The sequence below is a fragment of the Oryzias latipes genome, chromosome 14 (genome assembly GCF_053564925.1).
Source record: "Oryzias latipes strain Hd-rR chromosome 14, Olatipes_Hd-rR_3.1".
NCBI lineage: Eukaryota > Metazoa > Chordata > Actinopteri > Beloniformes > Adrianichthyidae > Oryzias > Oryzias latipes.
Genome location: NC_136250.1, coordinates 1725280 through 1745259, shown reverse-complemented (window position 1 = coordinate 1745259; position 19980 = coordinate 1725280). Strand labels below are relative to the sequence as shown.

The 19980-nt window shown below is 42.8% G+C and overlaps 3 protein-coding genes and 1 long non-coding RNA gene across 11 annotated transcripts in view; 1 reads left to right on the top strand and 3 right to left on the bottom strand.

The window, feature by feature from the left end:
• robo4 (roundabout, axon guidance receptor, homolog 4 (Drosophila)) overlaps positions 1 to 6206 on the bottom strand; it is a 55021-nt gene extending 48815 nt beyond the window's left edge. For 4 of the 5 annotated variants that reach the window (XM_023962267.2, XM_078931058.1, XM_023962266.2 and 1 more), the window contains exon 1: positions 5860 to 6206. In XM_023962267.2, coding sequence (XP_023818035.1) covers positions 5860 to 6061 — 202 coding nt within the window. In that variant the 5' untranslated portion in view covers positions 6062 to 6206. Of the gene's footprint in view, positions 1 to 3247; positions 3458 to 5859 lie in introns of those variants that run through there. The other variant, XM_023962268.2, reaches the window with a different exon arrangement.
• Positions 6207 to 11694: 5488 nt separating this feature from the next.
• On the bottom strand, positions 11695 to 18004 carry tmem218 (transmembrane protein 218). 3 transcript variants are annotated; one of them, XR_013647579.1, is made up of 4 exons: positions 17294 to 17653; positions 16327 to 16429; positions 12294 to 12542; positions 11695 to 12029 (listed from the first exon to the last, which is right to left on the bottom strand). XR_013647579.1 is itself a non-coding variant. In XM_078931065.1 (4 exons), the coding sequence occupies exons 2-4, from the start codon at positions 17401 to 17403 to the stop codon at positions 12408 to 12410; spliced, it is 348 nt and encodes a 115-aa protein (XP_078787191.1). In that variant the 5' UTR covers positions 17404 to 17418; positions 17876 to 18004; the 3' UTR covers positions 11695 to 12407. The 3 variants fall into 3 exon arrangements, 2 of the variants coding, with proteins under 2 accessions (XP_078787191.1, XP_023818025.1); XM_078931065.1 differs by adding an exon at positions 17876 to 18004 and having other exon boundaries at positions 11695 to 12542; positions 17294 to 17418; XM_023962257.2 differs by having other exon boundaries at positions 11695 to 12542.
• Positions 18005 to 18262: 258 nt separating this feature from the next.
• LOC144983772 (uncharacterized) lies at positions 18263 to 19611 on the bottom strand. The gene is made up of 2 exons (XR_013647580.1): positions 19472 to 19611; positions 18263 to 19099 (listed from the first exon to the last, which is right to left on the bottom strand). It is a non-coding gene; the product is annotated as an uncharacterized LOC144983772 (long non-coding RNA).
• LOC101163134 (pbx/knotted 1 homeobox 2) overlaps positions 19536 to 19980 on the top strand; it is a 107152-nt gene continuing 106707 nt past the window's right edge. The window contains exon 1 of one of the 2 annotated variants that reach the window (XM_078931062.1): positions 19536 to 19692. The gene's annotated coding sequence lies outside the window, so the exon portion shown is untranslated. The remainder of the gene's footprint in view (positions 19693 to 19980) is intronic. The other variant, XM_023962256.2, reaches the window with a different exon arrangement.

Below are 19980 nucleotides of genomic sequence, written 5' to 3'. Positions count from 1 at the left end.
GTTACCTGTCAACCATGTTATCTGTCAACCATGTTATCGGTCAACCGTGTTGCTTGTCAACCGTGTTACCTGTCAACCGTGTTACCTGTCAACTGTCATGGTTTGAGTTTGTTGTGTCTTGTTTTTCGTTTTAGTTCTTGTTCTGTCTTGTTTGGTTCTGTTTCCTGTTTTATTTTGAAAGGTTTCCTGTCTTGTATTGTTTCTTGAGTTTTACTTCCTTTGGTCCCCATCTGCCCTGATCGTGTTCACCTGTGTCTTGTTTGCCCTGTCTGTATTTAAGTCTTGTCTCTGCCTTCCTCCTGTGCTAGTCCATTAGCATTTGTCATGGTGTTCACGTCTTCATGTCTAGCGTCCTGGTTTCATGTCCCTCGCCATGCCACAGTGAGTTTTTGTTTTGTTTTGTAATCCTGCTCTGCAGCGCTTTTGTTTTGCATTAAACCCCCTTGCCCTTGAACCGTGTGCCTCCGCCTCTGCATTTGGGTCCTACCGGCTCTCGAGCCACCCCGCATCGTGACATCAACCATGTTATCTGTCAACCGTGTTGCCTGTCATGTCTATGGTTTTTTAGCGTCATAATCTCAGGGCTCACCGGCGCCCCCTAACATGAGGCACGAGAACTGCTGGCCTCACCCAGCGGCTTTTTCGCCGGCGTTTAGCGCTCAGCACAAGAAACACGTCCCTCACATACAGTTATTTATAAAAACAAACACTGTACATCATATACATCTGCTAAATTATGTAAACTCAGCTCCTATAGTACAAGTGATTGAACCGACACACAGAGAGACAGCAGTACCGTCTGACTACATAGGTATTGCGCAATCCAAGGTGATGCTCAGCGGGCTGGTGCCTCATCGCACGTCACTTAGTATCTGAACGGCAAATGCGGAAATTCAGCGATTTTGAAAAGAAAAAACACCCAAAAATGGTACATTTAAATGGAAAATGACTGCAAAGCACAAATTACTGATTAAATATAATAATTGAATTTATTTTTTCTCTTTTCTTCCCAAAATGACAGGTGAGGCACAGCCTCACTTGCCTCTCCTGACTGCACGTCACTGTCTAAGATAGCACAAGGGTTAAATTTGTATTTCTGAGTAATTTTTTAGTAAAATCAATCAGATGAAGAAATGCAGTTTGAAAGGGCAGTTGAAGTCAGCTACAGTCAGCGGTCCACAAGCTCCACGTTCTCCTCCATTCTGATGCATCCACTGTCAAATAGATTCATGATCGTCTTTATTTTCTCGTCTGAGCTGGTATCTGGATCTAAACTGTACGGCTGGATAGCTGTGACATTGATCACCATTTTTGATGCTCTGGTAATGTTAGGTTAGAGGTGAGAGGGGTGTTAGCTGGTCAGAGGGAGTGTAAACAAAGAGATGATGGGAAATGATGAAGGGCTTAAGGCCCGTTCACACCGGGACGAATTTCGCGCGTGATTTTCGCCGACGTTTAACGCCTCGTGACTAAACAAGGGGCACCATTGAGAGTGTGCACACCGACGCGAAAAAACGCCACGCGTCAAAAAAAAAAAAACGCCTCGGGTTCGTTTTTTTTTTTCTACGCGTTGCGTCGAAATCTATTCGACCAATGAGAATGCCGCTTTTGCACACGTGTCTGGAGCTTCTGAAGTTACAGTAAAACACAACTTGGGGGCGCTCAAACACAAAACTGCCTTGCTGAGCACACATCCCAGCGAAGAAGATAGACGCCAAGTAGCGTCTACACTGCCGCAAAGAAATAATGACGGACATTATAAAATATCCCCTTACCAAGTACCAGTTGGAGCTACTGATGCTTGAAATATTCATGTTTTCTTTGTTTGATTCTGACAAGCGTGTAAATACTTGCTCTCTTCTTCTGAGTGAAAAGCGACTTTAAGAAGCGTAAAGTTGCGCAGCGCCACCTTGTGTACAGGAGTATTTCTGTTTACATTAAGCGCCATCTAATGTCAGGGAATGAAATTGCATGTTCGCTCGGCTCATCGTCAGCGAAAATCGCCTGGGTGTGAAAACAAAAAACGTGGCGAAAAACGCTGGCGAATAACGCCTGGCGAATATTCGTCCCGGTGTGTACGGGCCTTTACTCTGCTCCAACGGTCCTACAATTCTCAAATTTCTAATAAGCTCATGTTGATCTGCAGAAACTATGTCCTGGAAAACTACCCAGGATTTTTGATTTTGGCTAAAAACGACATAATCATTATTACAAAACCACGAACGCTGATGAGTGGGACTTTAAAAGAACAAGAACAAAGATGAAATACAGTCAGTTGCGTTGAGTTGGAAAATACAAAGGGATTGGAGACCCATTGGAAAAACATATGTGGCCCACAGAGACATATGTTCAAACTTGCTCCGTTTAAGATTCTATGAAGTGCTTTAAATTGCAGTAGTTTATCAGTTCAACTGAAAACATCAGCTACATTTATGAAATAAAACGTTTTTTATTCCATAAGGGCCCCCCTGGTCTCCTGTCCCATCAACTGGGTTATCGGTGTTTTTGTACCATGGATGAAATGTAACAAAAAAGATTTGGGAAATTCCTGAAGAGGGAAATCAGAGATGGAGATTAAATCCACGTTCAATGTTATAAAATCCCCATTGTAAAGCTCAAAAGTCATCTTTTCATATGAGTTGGACAGATAAACTCTGACTATCTTGTAAATGACAGAAACTCTTTCAAACAGATGTGTTATCAAATGTGTAATATACTTACAAATCCTTTGCATTACACAACATTTTTCTGTACCTCAGCTGACAATATAATGAATCAAATCTTCATTTTTCATTTTTCATATTTCATATATATATATATATATATATATATATATATATATATATATATATATATATATATATATATATATATATATATATAACTATTCAGATATATATTCACGTATTTCAAAATTCAATTCAGCTTGAGCTTTCTAATGAATCCATTCAACATATTAAATGTGTCCTGAAAACATGGAGTTTCTTTTTTTATATCAGAACAGAAAACTAATATTAGGAGTTTTAGCTTGAACCCCTACAACCAGAGGCCCCTCTCTACATGTCCCGCTCCCCGCTTTTCTCCCGCATCAGCAGATTTTCGGCTGTTTGCTGATGACATTCTTCCTTTCACTCCAGAGTGAGTTCAGTTTAAGGGGATTTGCCAGAAAACTCTCCACAGAACCTCTTCTTTTCTTTCAGCAGAAACATGACATGATTCATTTAGAAATAAAGAATTCAGCTCTCACCTGCTGACAGAAATCCAAACACAGCCACGGACACGCGCACCGCACACTGCCGCATCTTGGCGCGCGGGACTACTACTGTCTTCCTCTTTTCTAGTAAAGGTGAAGCTGCTGGCTTACTGACTGACTGACTGACTGACTGACTGACTGACTGACTGACTGACGCTGTAACACAGAGTTGCACTCACGCGGGGGCGCGCGCGCTCGGACAATGCCGCTCAGCTACTTCCGTTACAAACTTCCCTTTTGTTTAAAAAAGAAAAAAAGGAAATATGTATTTAAAAAATAAAATGCTAAAAATATATAAAAAACTAGAAGGGGTTTATACAGATTTACACCCTGGTCCCCCCCGAAGATTCATAACCTGTTTTGTAATATTAAAAGCTGTCCAACACAAAAGGCCTTCAGCCTTCATCTGTTTAATCAGCTGTTTGTCACAAGTTAAAAAACAAACAAAAAAAGTGGCAAAAGATAGAAAAGACATTTGGAATTGGACACGACAGCAGAATAAAAGTATCCTTTTGTTTTTCCACTTCTGCAACAATGATGGTCGACATGATCACATGAACTGTCATGACGTGGACCTAATCAGGTGGGAGGAGTCATGAAAACAGGTCAAACCGGGCTCAGTAGCTTTCCTTCTGTTTTTCTGACTCTGAAAGTTTTGAAACTTTCAGGTCTCCTCTTTTCTAGAACCATCAGAGGGATTCCTTTCAGAGAAGATGCTGAATTACTGAAGACATTACAGAAGGATGCTGAGCTCCACCTTTGTTGTTTTCCAAAGCTGCCATCCAGTGATCTGAAGCATGTTTGCTGTTGGAAGGGGACTGCCTATTCAACCTCTGCTGTTTAGTGTTTGTGTTCCAGCAGCTCTATCACCAACTAAGAGGCAGGAAGTCCTCTGCATTCTCTTTTTATACAATTGGAGGAAGTAGTGGATCTCCGTGAGTGCAGTTTGTTCAGCTCTCAGACAGCTCTTTGTCTTGGGCTGCAGGATGTGGGCTTGTAGTTTACCAAGCTCAGAGGGCTGTCGTCATGAGAGCGTTAGTTAGATGTGTCTTCACCCACCAGTTCTGTCTGAGGCAGAGAGCAAAACACGTCAGAAGGTTGAGTTTCTTTCCAGGTTTACTTTCCAAGTAAGTGAAGCAGTGCTAGTTCATTCCCTCTGATGGCACACATGAATGAAGCATAGTGAGAAGAGCCCTTCTTTGTTTAGCTCAGAAAAGCCCTGGCCTAAGTGATGGATGTTTATATAGATCCAGCAACTTAGGCTTGATGGCCGCGGCATCAGCCAGCTTTCAGACAGCAACAAAAGCTTTAGAGGGGATGAAGGATGAACGTCCTGCTCAAAGGCAAACTGTGGGAATGGTGCGAGGCTGAGATGTGCCCCGAGAAGGGACCTTTTTTCAGGCTGTTGATTCAAAGGTCAGAAGACGCATTAGAAAAGAGGATGGAAAGAGACTAAAAGAAGAAAGGACATGTCAGCCACGCTGAGGAATGGGAGAAACACAGACTGCAGAGTAACTTCCTGATATGTGTCCCTGAAATGCTCCAACTGTCACTGCTTACACCAACAAATGCTTTGTAATAATTAGATAGATACTTTATTTATCCCACAATGGGGAAATTCTTCTCCGCATTTTGACCCATCCCCTGGGGGAGCGGTGAGCTGCAGACTAGCCACGCTCAGGGTGTTATGCATAAAAGTGTTATGTCTTTGATGATGGATGTAAAAGAGACAGATTGTCTTCAAAAAGGTGAGCAGAATAAATCAAATTTCAAATTCAAATTTTATTTGTCACACACACAATCATACAGCGTACAATGTGCAGTGAAATGCTTAGGCGACCGCCCGCGACCTCAAACAAAGAAAGAATATCAATAGGAAAATAGATTTAAAATATAGAAATATAAAAACAGAATGTCCGAATGAGTGCAAATATGCTCTAAAGAAAAATAAATGTTGTAATTAGAAGTAATCAGGTGCATTACATAGAGATGATAGTTGTAATTTCAGTGAGCATTAAAGTACAGAAAGAATTCCTGATACATGAAATGAGTGACTGAGTCAGAGTTTTAGCAGAAATGAAGGAGAAGAAACGATGTAAGGTGTGCTGGAAGACTCACTTCTGTACACGGGACGTGACAAGTCTTTTTCTTTGAAATGTGAAAAAGATAAAAATGTAAGAAAAGATGAAGAATCAAAAGTGATCTTCTTTTTGCTTTTAAAGGGTCTAAAATGTAGCTTAAAAGTGTCTAAATTTGATTTATCCTTCTGTATAAACATTTTCTTCCATTTCCTTAGTAAAATATCACAAAGATTGACATAAGTTGATGATGCAATTTGCATCATGGACCTTCATGATTGATTCTGCTGCAGCACAGGGCTCTTTAGTCAAAAGAAGGTGATCAAAAATGTTCATTCTTTTGCTTCTTTAACTCCGTAGTGTTGCAGAATGCTTTAAAATAAAACCGTAGGTATTGCAACATTATTGACATCCCTGTTTTTTTTTTCTTTTTTCATTACAATCCACAGCAGAGAGGTGTTTTTCATGCAGCTGCTGCTTCAGTCTGCAGTGACAGCAGCAGCCCTGCAGCAGGCTGCACAGTCTTACCTTTTCGATGTTGTTGTTGTCTGCTCCTGTGAGATCTGTGCTGGTGCCCCAAACTGTGATGAATCTGCTCCTTGACCTGGATCTCTGACCCCCTGTCCAGGCGTGCCTCTTTTGGACAGATGTGCTGGAACGGGCACTGCTGGGAGAATTCAGTGTACGCATAAAGCCAGTAAACCAATAGAAACCAGGCACTAACGTGCATCTTCACTCCACAACCCTTTCTGGTTAAAACACTCCAACCCCTTCAAGCTGCTACTCCTCAGCAGCCGTGGCCCCATCCACACTGAACGCCCTGAGACGCTGCATGTGGCTTGTCCTGGGATTGACTCGCTTGGAGTTTGGCACCCTGCACGTACTTCATTTTACTTAAGACACCCTCCCCTCCTGTTTTCAGTGCTGCTGGCATCTTGGTCTCCCTCCTTCCTGGGTGTTGGATAGAGCAAAGCTGGAAGGGAATAGAACAATCATCAACTGGAACTTTCCAACTTCATGCTGGGAGAGAGGCAAAGGGGTCACAGGAGTTTTGTATTGTCCAACAACATTTGCATCGATACATTTGGAAGTGCTGAGAGAGGGGAGAAAACAAAGCTAACAGGCCAGAGGACAAAGATCCAATGAGCTGACTGTTCTCTAAGATCAGCTTCATGTCGAGTGTAATGAGAGAAAGGTAAACATGAAAAAAATCATCTGCCTCATTCAAAAAACTATTTTTGCACAATGTAATAAAGAAATAGAAATAGAAAGTTGTAGAATTCTATCAAAAGTCAATAAAACTGAAAGAAAAAAAAAATTACTTATAAATTATCTTAAATGTAAAAAGCAGTGAACTTTCCCTGTACTAAAGATGTTTAAAGTGACAAAATGAGAAAAAAGGCCTCCTTTTGTCACTGCACTGTGGGTTATTGCCACCATCCTCTTTTTCTCCTCTATCCACGTCACACCGGTCATGTAGCCAAAGAAATTTGTTGCTGCCTGTCTGCACAGTGTGAGTCTCATATATCATCCTGGTTCGCCCGCAGGAAAGCAAAAGTAGCAAGTCAATTTTATGGCTAGTTAGCTTGTCTGGTGTGTGCCCCCCTTTTTTCCGGAAAAAGTTCTTCACTTCTGATTTTTATCTTTCTTCTACCAAAGAAAATGATCAATTGAAGTTGATCACAAACCTAAATGCCACAGAGATGGCTGTCTGTCAGAAACTGCAGCTGGCTGAAACTGTTCTGTTACTGTGGTCTGACAGCATTAGCTGGCCTTTTTTGGTCTTTCATTTACAGTCACCCAAACATTTCAGAGAAAGCTGTCAGTCACCTAAGTCTGACCCAGAGCATGATTCTAAAAAACAACATCGGAATACATCCATTGTTGGGTCAACCCAAACTCCCCAAACATGGCAAGAACCGGCCATGAATCTGGAGATAGTGTACAGCTACAGCATCAAAGACAGTGTCAAGAAAAATAAATGTGCCTTTGAGACATACTTCATTTAATCCAATTATTGTTTGCTAAATGCTTTCTGTCATATTTTAAGCAAAAAGAAAAAACATGCCCAGCAAATTGAGAGTTTTTCTTTATTTATTTGATAGCCACGGAGCTTCTTCATGTTGCAGACAATGTGTCTGTTATTGTTGTTGTTCTTTGTAAAAAAATCATTCAGAATCTGACTTTAGAAAAAGGTCATTTTTGTTTTGTGAGAGACTAACAGCCATGACCACATGGCCCCTGATTCTGTGAGGGGTGGGGCTTTGTAACTAAATCAAAAATTACACATAACATTAACTTTTTCATGGTGTAAACATAATTTAACCATTGTGCTGTCTTAGATGACCCCCCCCCCCTTCCATTGACGTGTTCTCCCTACCATGACAAAGGTGGATAAAGGTGGAAAGATTTCATGTAATCCATGGACACCAGTGAAGATCACAAATCATTGAAGAAAAAAGGTTCAGAGCACTGTCTAGTGGGTCTAGATGACCCAACTCCCAATGTTAAAGTGCCTAGGATAGCACAAGGGGTTAAGTAACTAACACCAAACTAGCCATTTCACTTGCTAACAGCTGTACTTTATTGCTCTTAAACAGGGACAAAAAGACAAAACGATGGTCATTGTTTGTGTAGTTCTCTACTCAGACCACTCTAATAAATGATGGTGCAATTTCTATCAAACTGGAATTCAGTGTGATGATGTATGGAATAATAATCTGTAATCAGTAAAGGAACAAGAGTGAAGTGAACATCTTGGTGTCTCTTTGCTCGGTTCACAATAAAAAGCTATACCCCCAGGAGAAAGGAAACTGCAGCTTTGAGCCCACATATAGCAACAGTGTTCATTCAAGTCAGTCTGATGAAAATTAGTGTTTGTTTGGTTGGTACTTGGAAGATCCTTATAATACAGAAGATATGATTAAAGTAGGATCTCTGGTTTTTTTCTTTAGAAAAATGGTGTATTCAGGCCATTAATGTTAAGATGCTGTGACTTTGATCACGGGAACTATGGGTAATATATTGTCGTTTTCATAATTCATGCAAACAGAGCCCCCATGGGGGGAGTTCAACCTGCCTGTCCTCCCCTAGATCTTCATATTTGTAGCATACAGAGTTGAACACTAATTCTGTTGTGACAAATAATTAAAAGACTGAGACAGAAGCTGCCCCCCTCCCCCCCCCTGTGAGTTGCAGTGATAGCCCCCTGGTAATGTACAAAAGGACCAAGCAATGTTTCCTTGGTTGCCAAGGAAACAAAGCTGTGTTTCTTTTTTCACTCTGTCTTTCACACTGTAGTGAAAACACCATCGTCTTTAAGCTAGCCAAACACCCACCCAGTCCTAATAAAGTGTCGTCTAAACGAAGCTCAGGAAAGCTTTCAGTGATACTTCAGGGAGCACTAAACTGGTTTTGTTTACCTGACTTCGACTGAACATGAACAGAGCCACATTCTTGTTAGAGAAGTGCACAAACAGTGTCTGAAATCTACTCATTGAATTTCAATGTTTTGGAATCTGGGTGGGACGGGAACAGCGGGCAAAATGGCTGCGGATGTGAACGGCAAGCTAGAAGTTCTGCTTCAGTGAATCTGAATGTCAGTTCTGCCCCAGGAGACGTGCTGCCTGTTCCCTTTGCAGTCTCACAACCAAGCAGCCTGGGCTTTCAGCTACCACCTCTTTGCCCTTGCATTGCTCTTGTTTTCGTGGCCACGCCCACCCCTTCTCTTTATATGTCCAGCTGGCTGTGCCACAAATGATCCTCACACCCCCACATGCTTTGTTCCGCTTATTTTCCCAGTCCCTAGAACCTGAGGGGGGAGACAAAGTAAGGTGACATGGGAGAGGGTGTGAGAACAGAGGAGTGGGCGAGGCATTCTCTTGGACATTTTGAACCTCAAGCTCTGGAAATGTCTTGAACTTCCAGAACTTGAAGGCCGAGCGGAAGTAGTGAGAGTGGTGTTCCTGACCTGAGACTCAACAAATGAGTGACATAAGTAAAAATGAACTTGTTCCACTTTCTGCTACAAGTTAGGCTCATGTTTATTCCTGTCTGTGTTCACTAAGAAGTCAAAATGGTGTCACCGCTTATCTCCCACTTCTGAAACGCCAGCAGTTCCCATGCAGCTTCTGGAAAGTCGTGCAGAAATAGGTCCACAGTATGGACATGTGGGCTGGAACTAACAGGATTGGTTTTGATTCATTAGATTCTCTTTCATCGCCCTGGTTGGAATTCCACTCCATGTCTCCTCTGACTTCACACTTTAAAATGGATGTGGGAGGGGTCCTTTGTAAATGAAGCTTTATCCTACAAAGCTCATTACTCACTGGGATCGTCATTTTATTACAACGCCACGGGATCGACCTCACAACACTTCTGAATGCAGTGCTGGGATCTTCAAAGGTATGATTCAGTGGCAAAATGTGAAACCAAGGTGTGGAGTTCTTTGAAAAAACAAACGCATGTTTCCTTCTGTGTTTACTGCCATGGTGGGAAGCATGTGAAGAATTCATGACAACACAACTACTCTTGTTAATTCAAGCGAAATCATCTTTACCAGCTTCAGTGATTATTTCTATTTTTGTTTTTTTTCCAGTCAAATAAATGCAGAACTCACAAAGCTGTGTTTTTATGTGCCTTTTTTTCTAGGAATGACAAAGCTGGTTATGTGCTAGTGTATTATTCATTAGGAGAATCATACCCACCAAATTCAGTTCTCTCTAATCCCTACTCCCACTTCCAAAAATAAATTTCCTGTTTACATGAAAGCTAAAAAATCAACACGCAGGAAGCTAAATGCGGCTTCTTGGTCAGTATGTGGACATGTACTGAACAACCCTTGTGCTATCCTAGGCACTTTACCATTGGGAGTTGGGTCATCTAGACCCACTAGACAGTGCTCTGAACCTTTTTTCTTCAGTGATTTGTGATCTTCACTGGTGTCCATGGATTACATGAAATCTTTCCACCTTTATCCACCTTTGTCATGGTAGGGAGAACACCTCAATGGAAGGGGGGGTCATCTAAGACAGCACAAGGGTTAAATCCTCCTTCTTGGTAAGGAAAAACTCCTAAAAAAAACAAATTCCAGAAAAAAACATCAAAATACCTCAGGCGTGTCCACATGAAGGAGGGATCCTCCCCCAGGACGGACAGGCCATGTACCAGAACTCATAGAGAAGAATTAGCTTATCTAACTCTACAACTACTTGTTTGAATAGTCCAGCAGACGGCCTGTGTTAACCTTACAAATTTGTAAAACGATACAAATGCTCTATATATAGCAGACTAAAGCCTAACATTATAGAATGCATTGTTTTCAAATAGCTAACTATAAATCAACTAACCAAACAAGCACATTCTCATAATTCATTTGATGCAAATGAAATAAACAACAATATACAACATTACTTTTGCTGCTGAGAGCCATTATTTACCATCTCTGTTTCTAATTACATACAGAGAACTTCCTAAAGGCCATTTTTTTAAGTTTATCTATACATTTTTTTATTAAATTGATGGTCAATTAGTGTTGCTTCCAAAGTGGAGTGGACAGTTTGATTTCACAAACGTGTGATTGGCTTGGAGTAACTTTCTGTTGTTCCCCAAGTATTTGCTTTATTTTTTTGAGTATGTGTACAAAGTTAGTCTGGAAATGTTGCTCAACACTACAGGAAGACTGAGCTGCTATTTCAAACGTCAAAGCACTGAGAAAGCAGCAGTCTGGGTACAAGGCTTTCCATGTTTTAAGAACCAATCACGGTTGTAGGTTTTTGTTTTCAGGGCAAAAATGAAGAGCATTCACCTCTGTGGTCTGCAGTAAAGTTGCTGAAAAAGGGCAGCAAACATTCAGATCAATTGTACGATGTATCAAAATGTTAATTTTTGAACAGTTCAGTCTCATTTTGTTTTGAAACAAACAATGACAATTCCCATTTCATGAGGACATGTTCTTCATATGTTAGTTAGATCATGAATTAACCCCTTGTGCTATCTTAGATGACCCCCCCCCCTTCCATTGACGTGTTCTCCCTACCATGACAAAGGTGGATAAAGGTGGAAAGATTTCATGTAATCCATGGACACCAGTGAAGATCACAAATCATTGAAGAAAAAAGGTTCAGAGCACGGTCTAGTGGGTCTAGATGACCCAACTCCCAACGTTAAAGTGCCTAGGATAGCACAAGGGCTACAGCGGGTTTCCACAGCTGGTGTGAATGTGGCTTTAGGGCAGCACTGACATGTCAAAGGTGGTGGACGTTTGTCGGCTTGGAAACTTCCTGCTGGGTTTGACATCATCAGCTTGTAATATTACTTCCAGTAGCAGGAATGAAACCCAAATGTAAAGAACATGAGCCAATCTAGAAGGTAGGTGCAACGTTTAATATACCAAAAAACTGCCACAGGTGTGGGAACAAAACTGCTTTTCACAGGCAAACAAGAAACCCCTCTCAATAAGGCAGACTATAGAAAAACACACTCTGAAGACCCACAGACAGATAGTTAAAACAAACTGACATAGTAACTTCCAGTCACATAGTAAGCATTCAGAATGGAGGTGAAAGGCTTGGAAAAAATGTCTGAAGCCCCCTCAGTACATGGTTAACACTCTTCTGGATGTTGGAGTTGAAGACCCTTCAACAGTGAGCTCAGATCTTCCCCACTGATGAGTCTAGAAGGTTCTTTTTAAGGATGGACTTTCAGAGGATCCAGAGTTAAATGTGTGTCACGAACCAGGAGAAAGAGAACAAAAACAACTTTAACTGACCTTCACACACATGTGGAGTTTTTAGAAAAACTGTCAATCGTGTTTATCATCGGTCAACCAAAAATGACTATAGATTCACAGCATTAAACATTTTGTCTGTTTGTGTTTGTTTTAATTGACAGAAAATTACACCTCAGAAAAAAACAACAACAGTTTGTTTGTTCTATGACTGTCAACAACAAACAAAGTCTACCCAGATCCATCTGAGGGCTCCCCCAGGAAAGGTTCAGCTAACCGGCCGCCTGGCTTGTCTTGTGTTCATGCAGGCGGGGGGCGTGGTCTTGGAGCCCCCTCTGATGCTGGCGGCTCACCGTCTTCTTGAGACCTTGGCATGCACCGACTCCAGGAAATGAAAGGGAAGCAGCATAAAGACTGTCACCAAGAAAACGGCGCTCACCACAGCCAGGAGAACATAGCGGCCAATGAACAACGTGTCTGTTATCTGTTGAACAAAAAGAGAGAACTAATAGATAATACTATAAATAATACATTGAGTCCTGTAGCATTTGTGCTTGGTTACTGTCCCTTTGCAAAGGAAACAACTTTCCATCAGCAGTCTTTATTGGCCACTAGATGTCAGGAGAGCGCTTTGGTCAGCTGGGCTGTTATTTACATGCCTAAAGAATTTGTGAATGCACAATTTAAAGCCAATATCAACCAGCAATATTCTGCATACTGTTTGTTTATTGTGCATTGTTGTTATTGTGTCTTGGGTCAGCGATTCTTTGTCAGGAACACTGATTTTCCAGATGTTGGGCTGCCTGTGGAGTGAAATGTCTGATCTAATGTTTAGCTTTTGCTTCATTCACATCAATTGAAGGTAACTGGTTGATTTGTTCAGGAACTGACAACATGATGAAAGCTTCAAGCATCAGTTACATACATCGAATCATTGACAGCCCCCCACCATTTCCCCTCCTCCATCTGCACAGGAGAAAGTACTAAACCACTTTATTGTTACACTACAGTTTGGATTTTTCTCTGACACTGTCATTTTGATTCAGGAACATAATCATCTGAACATATATGAAGAAGAAACTTTAGCAAAGCCTATATGGAAATATTGGGAAACCAGTTGCCTAAAAAAGGTTCTCAGTAAATTTGGGTTATGCTTGAATGTTGTGGTTACAAAAACGTAAAATGTACAGGTACAATAACTGCTGACAGGTCAGAGAAAATGCACTCACTCTGTAGTTAAATACCAATGCAGCAGAAAGAACCGGAGGGTTTTGGTATCATTGAACGTCACGGTGTGAAGAAAAGGATCATATGCAAACACATAATGTCTGAAACTTGGAGATATAGTTTCATACCTAAAAAATGTCTTGAGTAGAGAAAACTGGAGATGTGGGGATTGTGAGTCCTATATTTGTTCCGTTGTTAAAGTAAACTGTGTGAATGAAAAAAACCTTCAAAGACTGAAAACTTTCACTTCTACACATTTCTTCCCAGTTTCTGCAGGTCTGGCGGTGAATAGATTGGTTTTACATTCATATTTGTATCAAATTCATACTGGATACAAGAGAGCAGCTTATCCCAGACGTCTACTGTAACGGCAGAGTTATCATCAAACACAGGAAGAGTTAAAAAAGCAGCTGCTGGTGGGATCAGATACCACACCACCACACACAACTGCAGGTTATACAGTTACAAGATCTGTTTAAATAAGACCATAGTGGAATGTAGTCAACAGTTTAGGTCCATCACCGTGAGACAGCCTCAGTTCAACTAGCTAGAGTTTTCACGTCTTCTTTCAGCTTAGAGGCTGAGGACAGAGTGAACCAGCTGATGAGAGCAGACAGTCAGTGCTGGTATGTTCTATGACACAATCTCATTGAATCTTTTGACAGCTAATTGGAGGTTCAATGGCCTAGCTGCTGCTGCTGCTGCTGCTGCTGCTGCTGCTGCTGCTGGGTTTACGTTACTGTCACAGCCACGTGAAGACACCTGTAACCATGTAGCTCAGGTGTAGAAGTGGTTTATGGTGACCTGGTCAGAGCACTGAAGCGTCCATATTCCACACTGCAAGCTACTGAATGGACGGCAGTTCCAACAGAAAGGATATGGTTTGATGGGAGACGTCTTCATTTACAGACTCAGAGTTCACTCCCTAGGAACCTAACTTACCTTATGGGATTTATTAAAGTAAAAAATGAATCACAACTGTATTGACTTAAAACCCTAACACTAGCAAAGTCAGTCAGTAAGAGTTATATTTTTTAAGAAACTTGTAAAAAGAAAAGGAAATGTCAGGAATCTCAGTGCAGCACCACTACTGTCACAGTAGAGTTTGGGTTTGATGTAAGTATGGATATCATCATGACAGGATGCAGTCATTTAAGCAGTAAATAAAGAGAGCTGAACAATGTTCTCTTGAACCTAAAATACAAATTCCTGGCTTCTTTATTTCGGCTCTGAAGACACGATTAAAGGACTCAACAAGGACGCTGAAAGAACAAAAGCCTGTCACCACCTTTAAATCCAAAGACTGGGCAAACTTTGCCTTCCAGAGACCTGCCGAGTTGGTGAACTAGCTTTTTTTAAAGTGAGTGTTAAAAATGCCGGCAGTGCAGTAGTTTACCATAACTACATTAGAAAGACAGGTCTCAGTAATTCAGTGATCGGTACATAAAATATGAAGAATGGAGAGGAGATCCTGAAGAAACAACAAGCCTCTCCGACAGATGTTGATGCTTCTTTGTATAGAAACTCATGTTTCAGAGAGATTTTCCAAAAGCTCACTGATGTCTCAGAGTGCGCTAATAATTTATGAGCCGCCAAGGAAAACAAGACGACAAAGTGAGAAAAAAGCCTCAAGCAGAAATAACAGGAGACAGCAGCCCAACTGTTGTGTACAGAGAGACAGTGACTTTTATGGAATGAGACAAGATGATCATAGTCCTAATGATGATGATGATGATGATGATGCCTGTGAAAAGCATTCTTGTGTCTAAGAAAGGCGGGTATAACAAAGGGAGTCATTCAGAGATGGATCCAAATAACACACCTCAGGTTTTAATCTGCCAATTAGACGGCGAACAGGAAGCCTGAGTGTGTGGAGCATGTTTTATTAATGTGCCTGTGCGTGGGAGCAGGTGGGGAGTGGGGTGTTAAATAGACCACCCCCACCCTAAGTTTAGGACTGGTGTAATTGGTGGTGTGATGTTTTATTTGAGCTTAACAGGATGAGGTTAAGGCCGCCTCTCGTGGGCGCATCTCTGCTGGCAGCTGAGACGCAGACACAAAGGATTCTCACTGCATCCAGTTCTTTTCCATGAACTGTATTTTTAGGAAAAACAAATGTAGCATCATTATCATGTTCTCTTTTTCTGAATCATATTTTGTGAGATTTGAATCAAGTTGACGGCTGCTAAGGGGAGCAGCAGCTCACATGAGGACAGGAGTGAAGTAACCGGAAGGTCTGAGCGGCTCTGACATCTTTGTCTGTGGAGTCTGGAAGGGAAACCCAGAGCGTCTCTGCTGGTCTGGCCGTCAGACAGAGGCCACGCACGCAGGACGCCGCTCTGCTCGCCTATTTCAGTGGGGCGGCAGCTTGCTTGGCAGAGCTAGTCGGCTTACTGGCACGACTCTGAGGCAACATGGGGGAGTGTTTGTTGTGTGTTGCTGTTGGAACAAGATGAAGCAGGCAGGCCTCCACAACAAGTGCAGAAATTCCCACAGTGACACTATTTGCAGGCACACAGGCTGAAGCACAATCAGCTGTCGCTGAAGACAGAATCCTGTTCTCACTTAAGGCTGGGCATCGTCTCCCTTCTGCTTTCTTTGTCCGCAGACACAGAATAAGTGTGAAACTCAGACACCACATCCTTTTGAGTGCATTAGTGAGCGGCGAGCTGAGCTGGACCCTCTGGATGCAGACACGGCCGTCTGGACCCAAAACAGTTGGTGGTGATGAATCCCAATGGCACCAGATCAAGACTGCTCTGTTTTCAAATGAGCCACATTATGCTTCCATTAAGCATGTGCCGCCATAACAGCCCATAATACTGCTAGGGTCTTTACTGCACTCAGAGTGGGGGGGTGCTGTTGCTGCTTTTGGCAGCTGTGCTGGGGAAGGAGAACGGCTTCTGGGAGCCCTTCACAAAATAAAAAAGCAGAAGTTTTCACTTCATATCCTTGATGGGACTGGAGGAAGGACGGTGTGCAGTCAGCTGCAGCTGCACAGCAGCAGGTTGTGAGAGGAGTGTGATGTGCGTCCAGCTCACCTCCTTCTCTTTGAAAGGGGGAGGAGTCTCTGGGCTTCGAGGGAAAACGACCAGAGCTAAGGTGATGGAGAGAGCCAGGAGGAAGACAGGGATGACTCCTAACCTGCAGGAGGAAGACGGTTCAGATTCAGAGGTTCAGGACGTCATCAGCGGCTCTCTGGGAGCTTTGGTGGAGTAATTTCTGGTTACGTTGTGTAATCTAACTACAGTTACATTATCAAATGCTGTGATCACTGCATGGACACTGTGGATGTTTCAAGAAGTCAGAAAAACAAGACACTGCTGATGTCTACAGAAAAAAGGATGTGTGTGACGGAACCAAACAGGGTCATGAAAAAAGGTTACATCAAACGAATCAAATCCATGTTAACAATAGCCAGTAGTTTACAGCAAAAAGCTTATTCAGGTGGTTTTCTTTAAATAATTCACATTTTTGGATACAAGTTCCACCTTTGTTTGAGTTTAAATCATGAAGTGGTTTTTTAGAACCACTTCATGAAGGGAAAATGTAAAAATAAATGTCATTGAATTAATCAGTAAACTTTTAATCATCATCTAATCAGTGCAGTATTTTGGCAGAAATACCCCCCACTATTATGAAACGGTTTTCTCCTGTCAGCTCAGTCTGAACAGGAGAAAAAGGTCCATCAATGAGATGTTTAACCTTTTTCTACAAAGAGATCAAAGATAAACTTTCCAAAATCAGATTTATGGAGTATTTGATAAAATCCTGATGTGTGAAAGAAGACGACTTGAACAAATCTCGAGGTGTTCCTCAGGGCTCAGTGCTGGTGTGTTGATGACATCATGCTGTCAATCAAAGTCTTCAGTTTAAATCAAACTGATGCTGATGATTCACAACCTACTACAGGATTTCAACTGGACGTGTGTATGAAGCACGTCATCACGAGCTGAGGGAGAAGCATCAGCATTTGAATGAGGCCTTCCGGTTCGGGTTCCCACTCACTTGGCAGATCCGGACGCTCTCAGCAGCAGGATGCCGAACGCAAGAGCCGCGACCCAAACGAGGGCGAGGATCAGGACTCCAGGGCCCACCTGGAGGACGGGGGAAGCCATGCTGATGCTCTCTGTCTGTCTACGGACGACAACAGAGATGTGATGATCATGTAGAGGCGACCGCGGCGCCGGTTCCGGGCCGGCGGCAGCTCGGAACTCCGCCGCCCGGGATTCCGGCTCAGCCCCGTCCTCCTTCCGGTTGGTTCTAGGTCAGCGTGGCACACGCACGCGCGTGCTTTGTGTAAAATAATATATGAGCGCTCAAGTTTTAAAGCTATATTCCCAGTGTCTGCGCTTTTCACCGTTTCCTGGTAACCAGAAGCTTTGCTCTCATTGGATAAATGAAGTGGAAGATAAGCCAATCGGCTGTGAGGTTACTTCGAACAGAGCCAATCAGAAGGCCGCCTCCATGTTTCAGGACAGATAGGAGAAAAATGGATTTGGGAGATTTGTGGGGAAACGAATCATATTTATATACGATAATCATTTAAAATTCAATGTTCACGGAACAAAAGGCGGTAAAGGAAAACACGTGCCTTAAATAACCTTCCACAGCCGCCGGGGGGGCTGACCGGATCCGCAGGGGGACCGCGGGTGTTCCGCTCACTGATTGGCTGGAGCTGACGCTCAGCAGCGTGCGAAGACGTGGTGCCTTTAGGGTACCCTCGAAACTTCCATGCACTGTTGTTTAAAAAAGCCCGAGAAGGTTGATGTGTTCACGGCGTCTGGTGATCAATTTAGAAGATCAAGGGAGCTTTTCAATAAAAATAATAGATATAAAAACAGACAAAGCTGCCAAATTTCACTGTCAGTGATTTTGTGAGAAGTCTAAATAAAGGCTAACTGAGGTGAATAATTCAGCTGTAGTGCAGTTTTGCATCTGAGCATTTAGACATTTAGTCAGAGAAATAAACTAAGAAAAGCTGAAACAAAGGATTTTTAATGAATTTTCTGGTCAGCCAAAGGCAGAATGTAGGATTCACATGCTCTGTGCCTTCTTAGGTTATTTATATTTGAAAGCAGTTTCCTTCATTAACCGGTGCAGGGATGTAATGGGATGGCTTCAATATTCCTTAGCATTTCATTCAAAGTAAATATAAGTTGCCTGCAGATGTGCGGTGAACTGATCTGGACAGGAGAGTGAGTGGGCTGCTTTTGAAAGCAACTTTATGGTTTATCAATAAAAAATAAACAAGCTGAACATTTTTTCCATCATGTGATAAAAGGTGGAAGTGAGGGATGACCACTGAAAGCTGGAGGAGTAGAACACACACACTAAAGGTCAGAGTGCTACTTCCTGGAGAAGAACAAAGATGCCTGATGTTAGCAGTAAGATGCTGCAGTTTGTGTGTCAGCTGGTCCAGCAGCACCAGAGACTCAAAGAAGCAGAACAAGCTGACCCAAGATGCTGGTTCTGAGATCAGCCTGAACCTCTCAAGCTGTGTCCAGACATCCATCGTGCAGGACGTACTCAGCATGTTGTTCACCTTTCCGCAGGGGTCGCCACACACAGCTGTCACTGATTCACACAGGAGGCTTGGCAGAGATGTTTACGCTGGATGTCTTTCCTGACACAACCCTGTGTTTTATCTGGGCTGGGGACCGGCACCGGGGACCCAGACTCGGGTTCCTTTGTGGCTACGTAGTTAGGCAGCGGCATGAAGAGTCTTGACCAAGGACCCACACTGGAAGAAGCTCATCGCGCCCCTGGGAATAGAACGCTGGTTTCCCTTGAGCCATCCAGTCACTACAGATGCTGGAGGAGCACAGCATGAAAGATGAAACGTCTCATGATACCGAACACTTCTTTGAATTGCGCTTTCAGTCAAAGGTCTCTTTAAATTTGAATAAAAAAAAAACAGAATAGCAGAAGAGGATTTTTGATGTCTTTAGTAAACAAGACATTAAAGCCTAGGCTAGAGAGTTTACGTTTATGCCACATTCATGTAAAATAAATCTCATTATGACTTTACAAGCAAAATAGCTTTAAAGCATTTATAACATGCTTGTCTTTCCTGCTTTCAAATTATTGAAAAAATAAAAAAGTACAAATGCAGGGATTTGTGCCTTCAACAAAAACAAGACAGGAGATGATGGAACGAGAAGTTTAGGCTTGTTATAGTGAAACCTGATCTTCGTGATCCAATCGGCGTCTTCCAGTTGCAACTGCCCGCGGTGGCCGTATTTCCCACAGACATGGAAGGCATCGGCAGCCCGGGTCGGGAAACAGAAGAAAATGGATGAAGATGGAGGTGGGAGGAGTCTGGCTTGGCTGACGTCAGCGGCTGTGTGGAGGAGTATAGGCTGTGCTGTCAGCCCAGTGTCAGTCTGATGAAGATTGGCATGCAGGTAAGCTGTCATTCATTTTCAGTGTCAGTGCATGAGAGCAGAGCTGCAGCCCTGCAGCGGCCTTTCCCCCCTTCCCCCCCTCATTACAAAAGGCAGGACATTATTCATGCAGGCAGGCAGACACCCAGCCAGGCCGGAGAGGGAGGGAGGGAGGAGACGGAGAGGCAGAGGAGGGGAGGGGAGGGGAGGGGAAGAGGAGAAGCAGAGGAAGAGGAGGAAATGCAGTTTGCTGGGACCGTGGAGGAAGAGCGGCCGTTTCTGTCTGCGCCTGTTTGGGATGCTGGATCC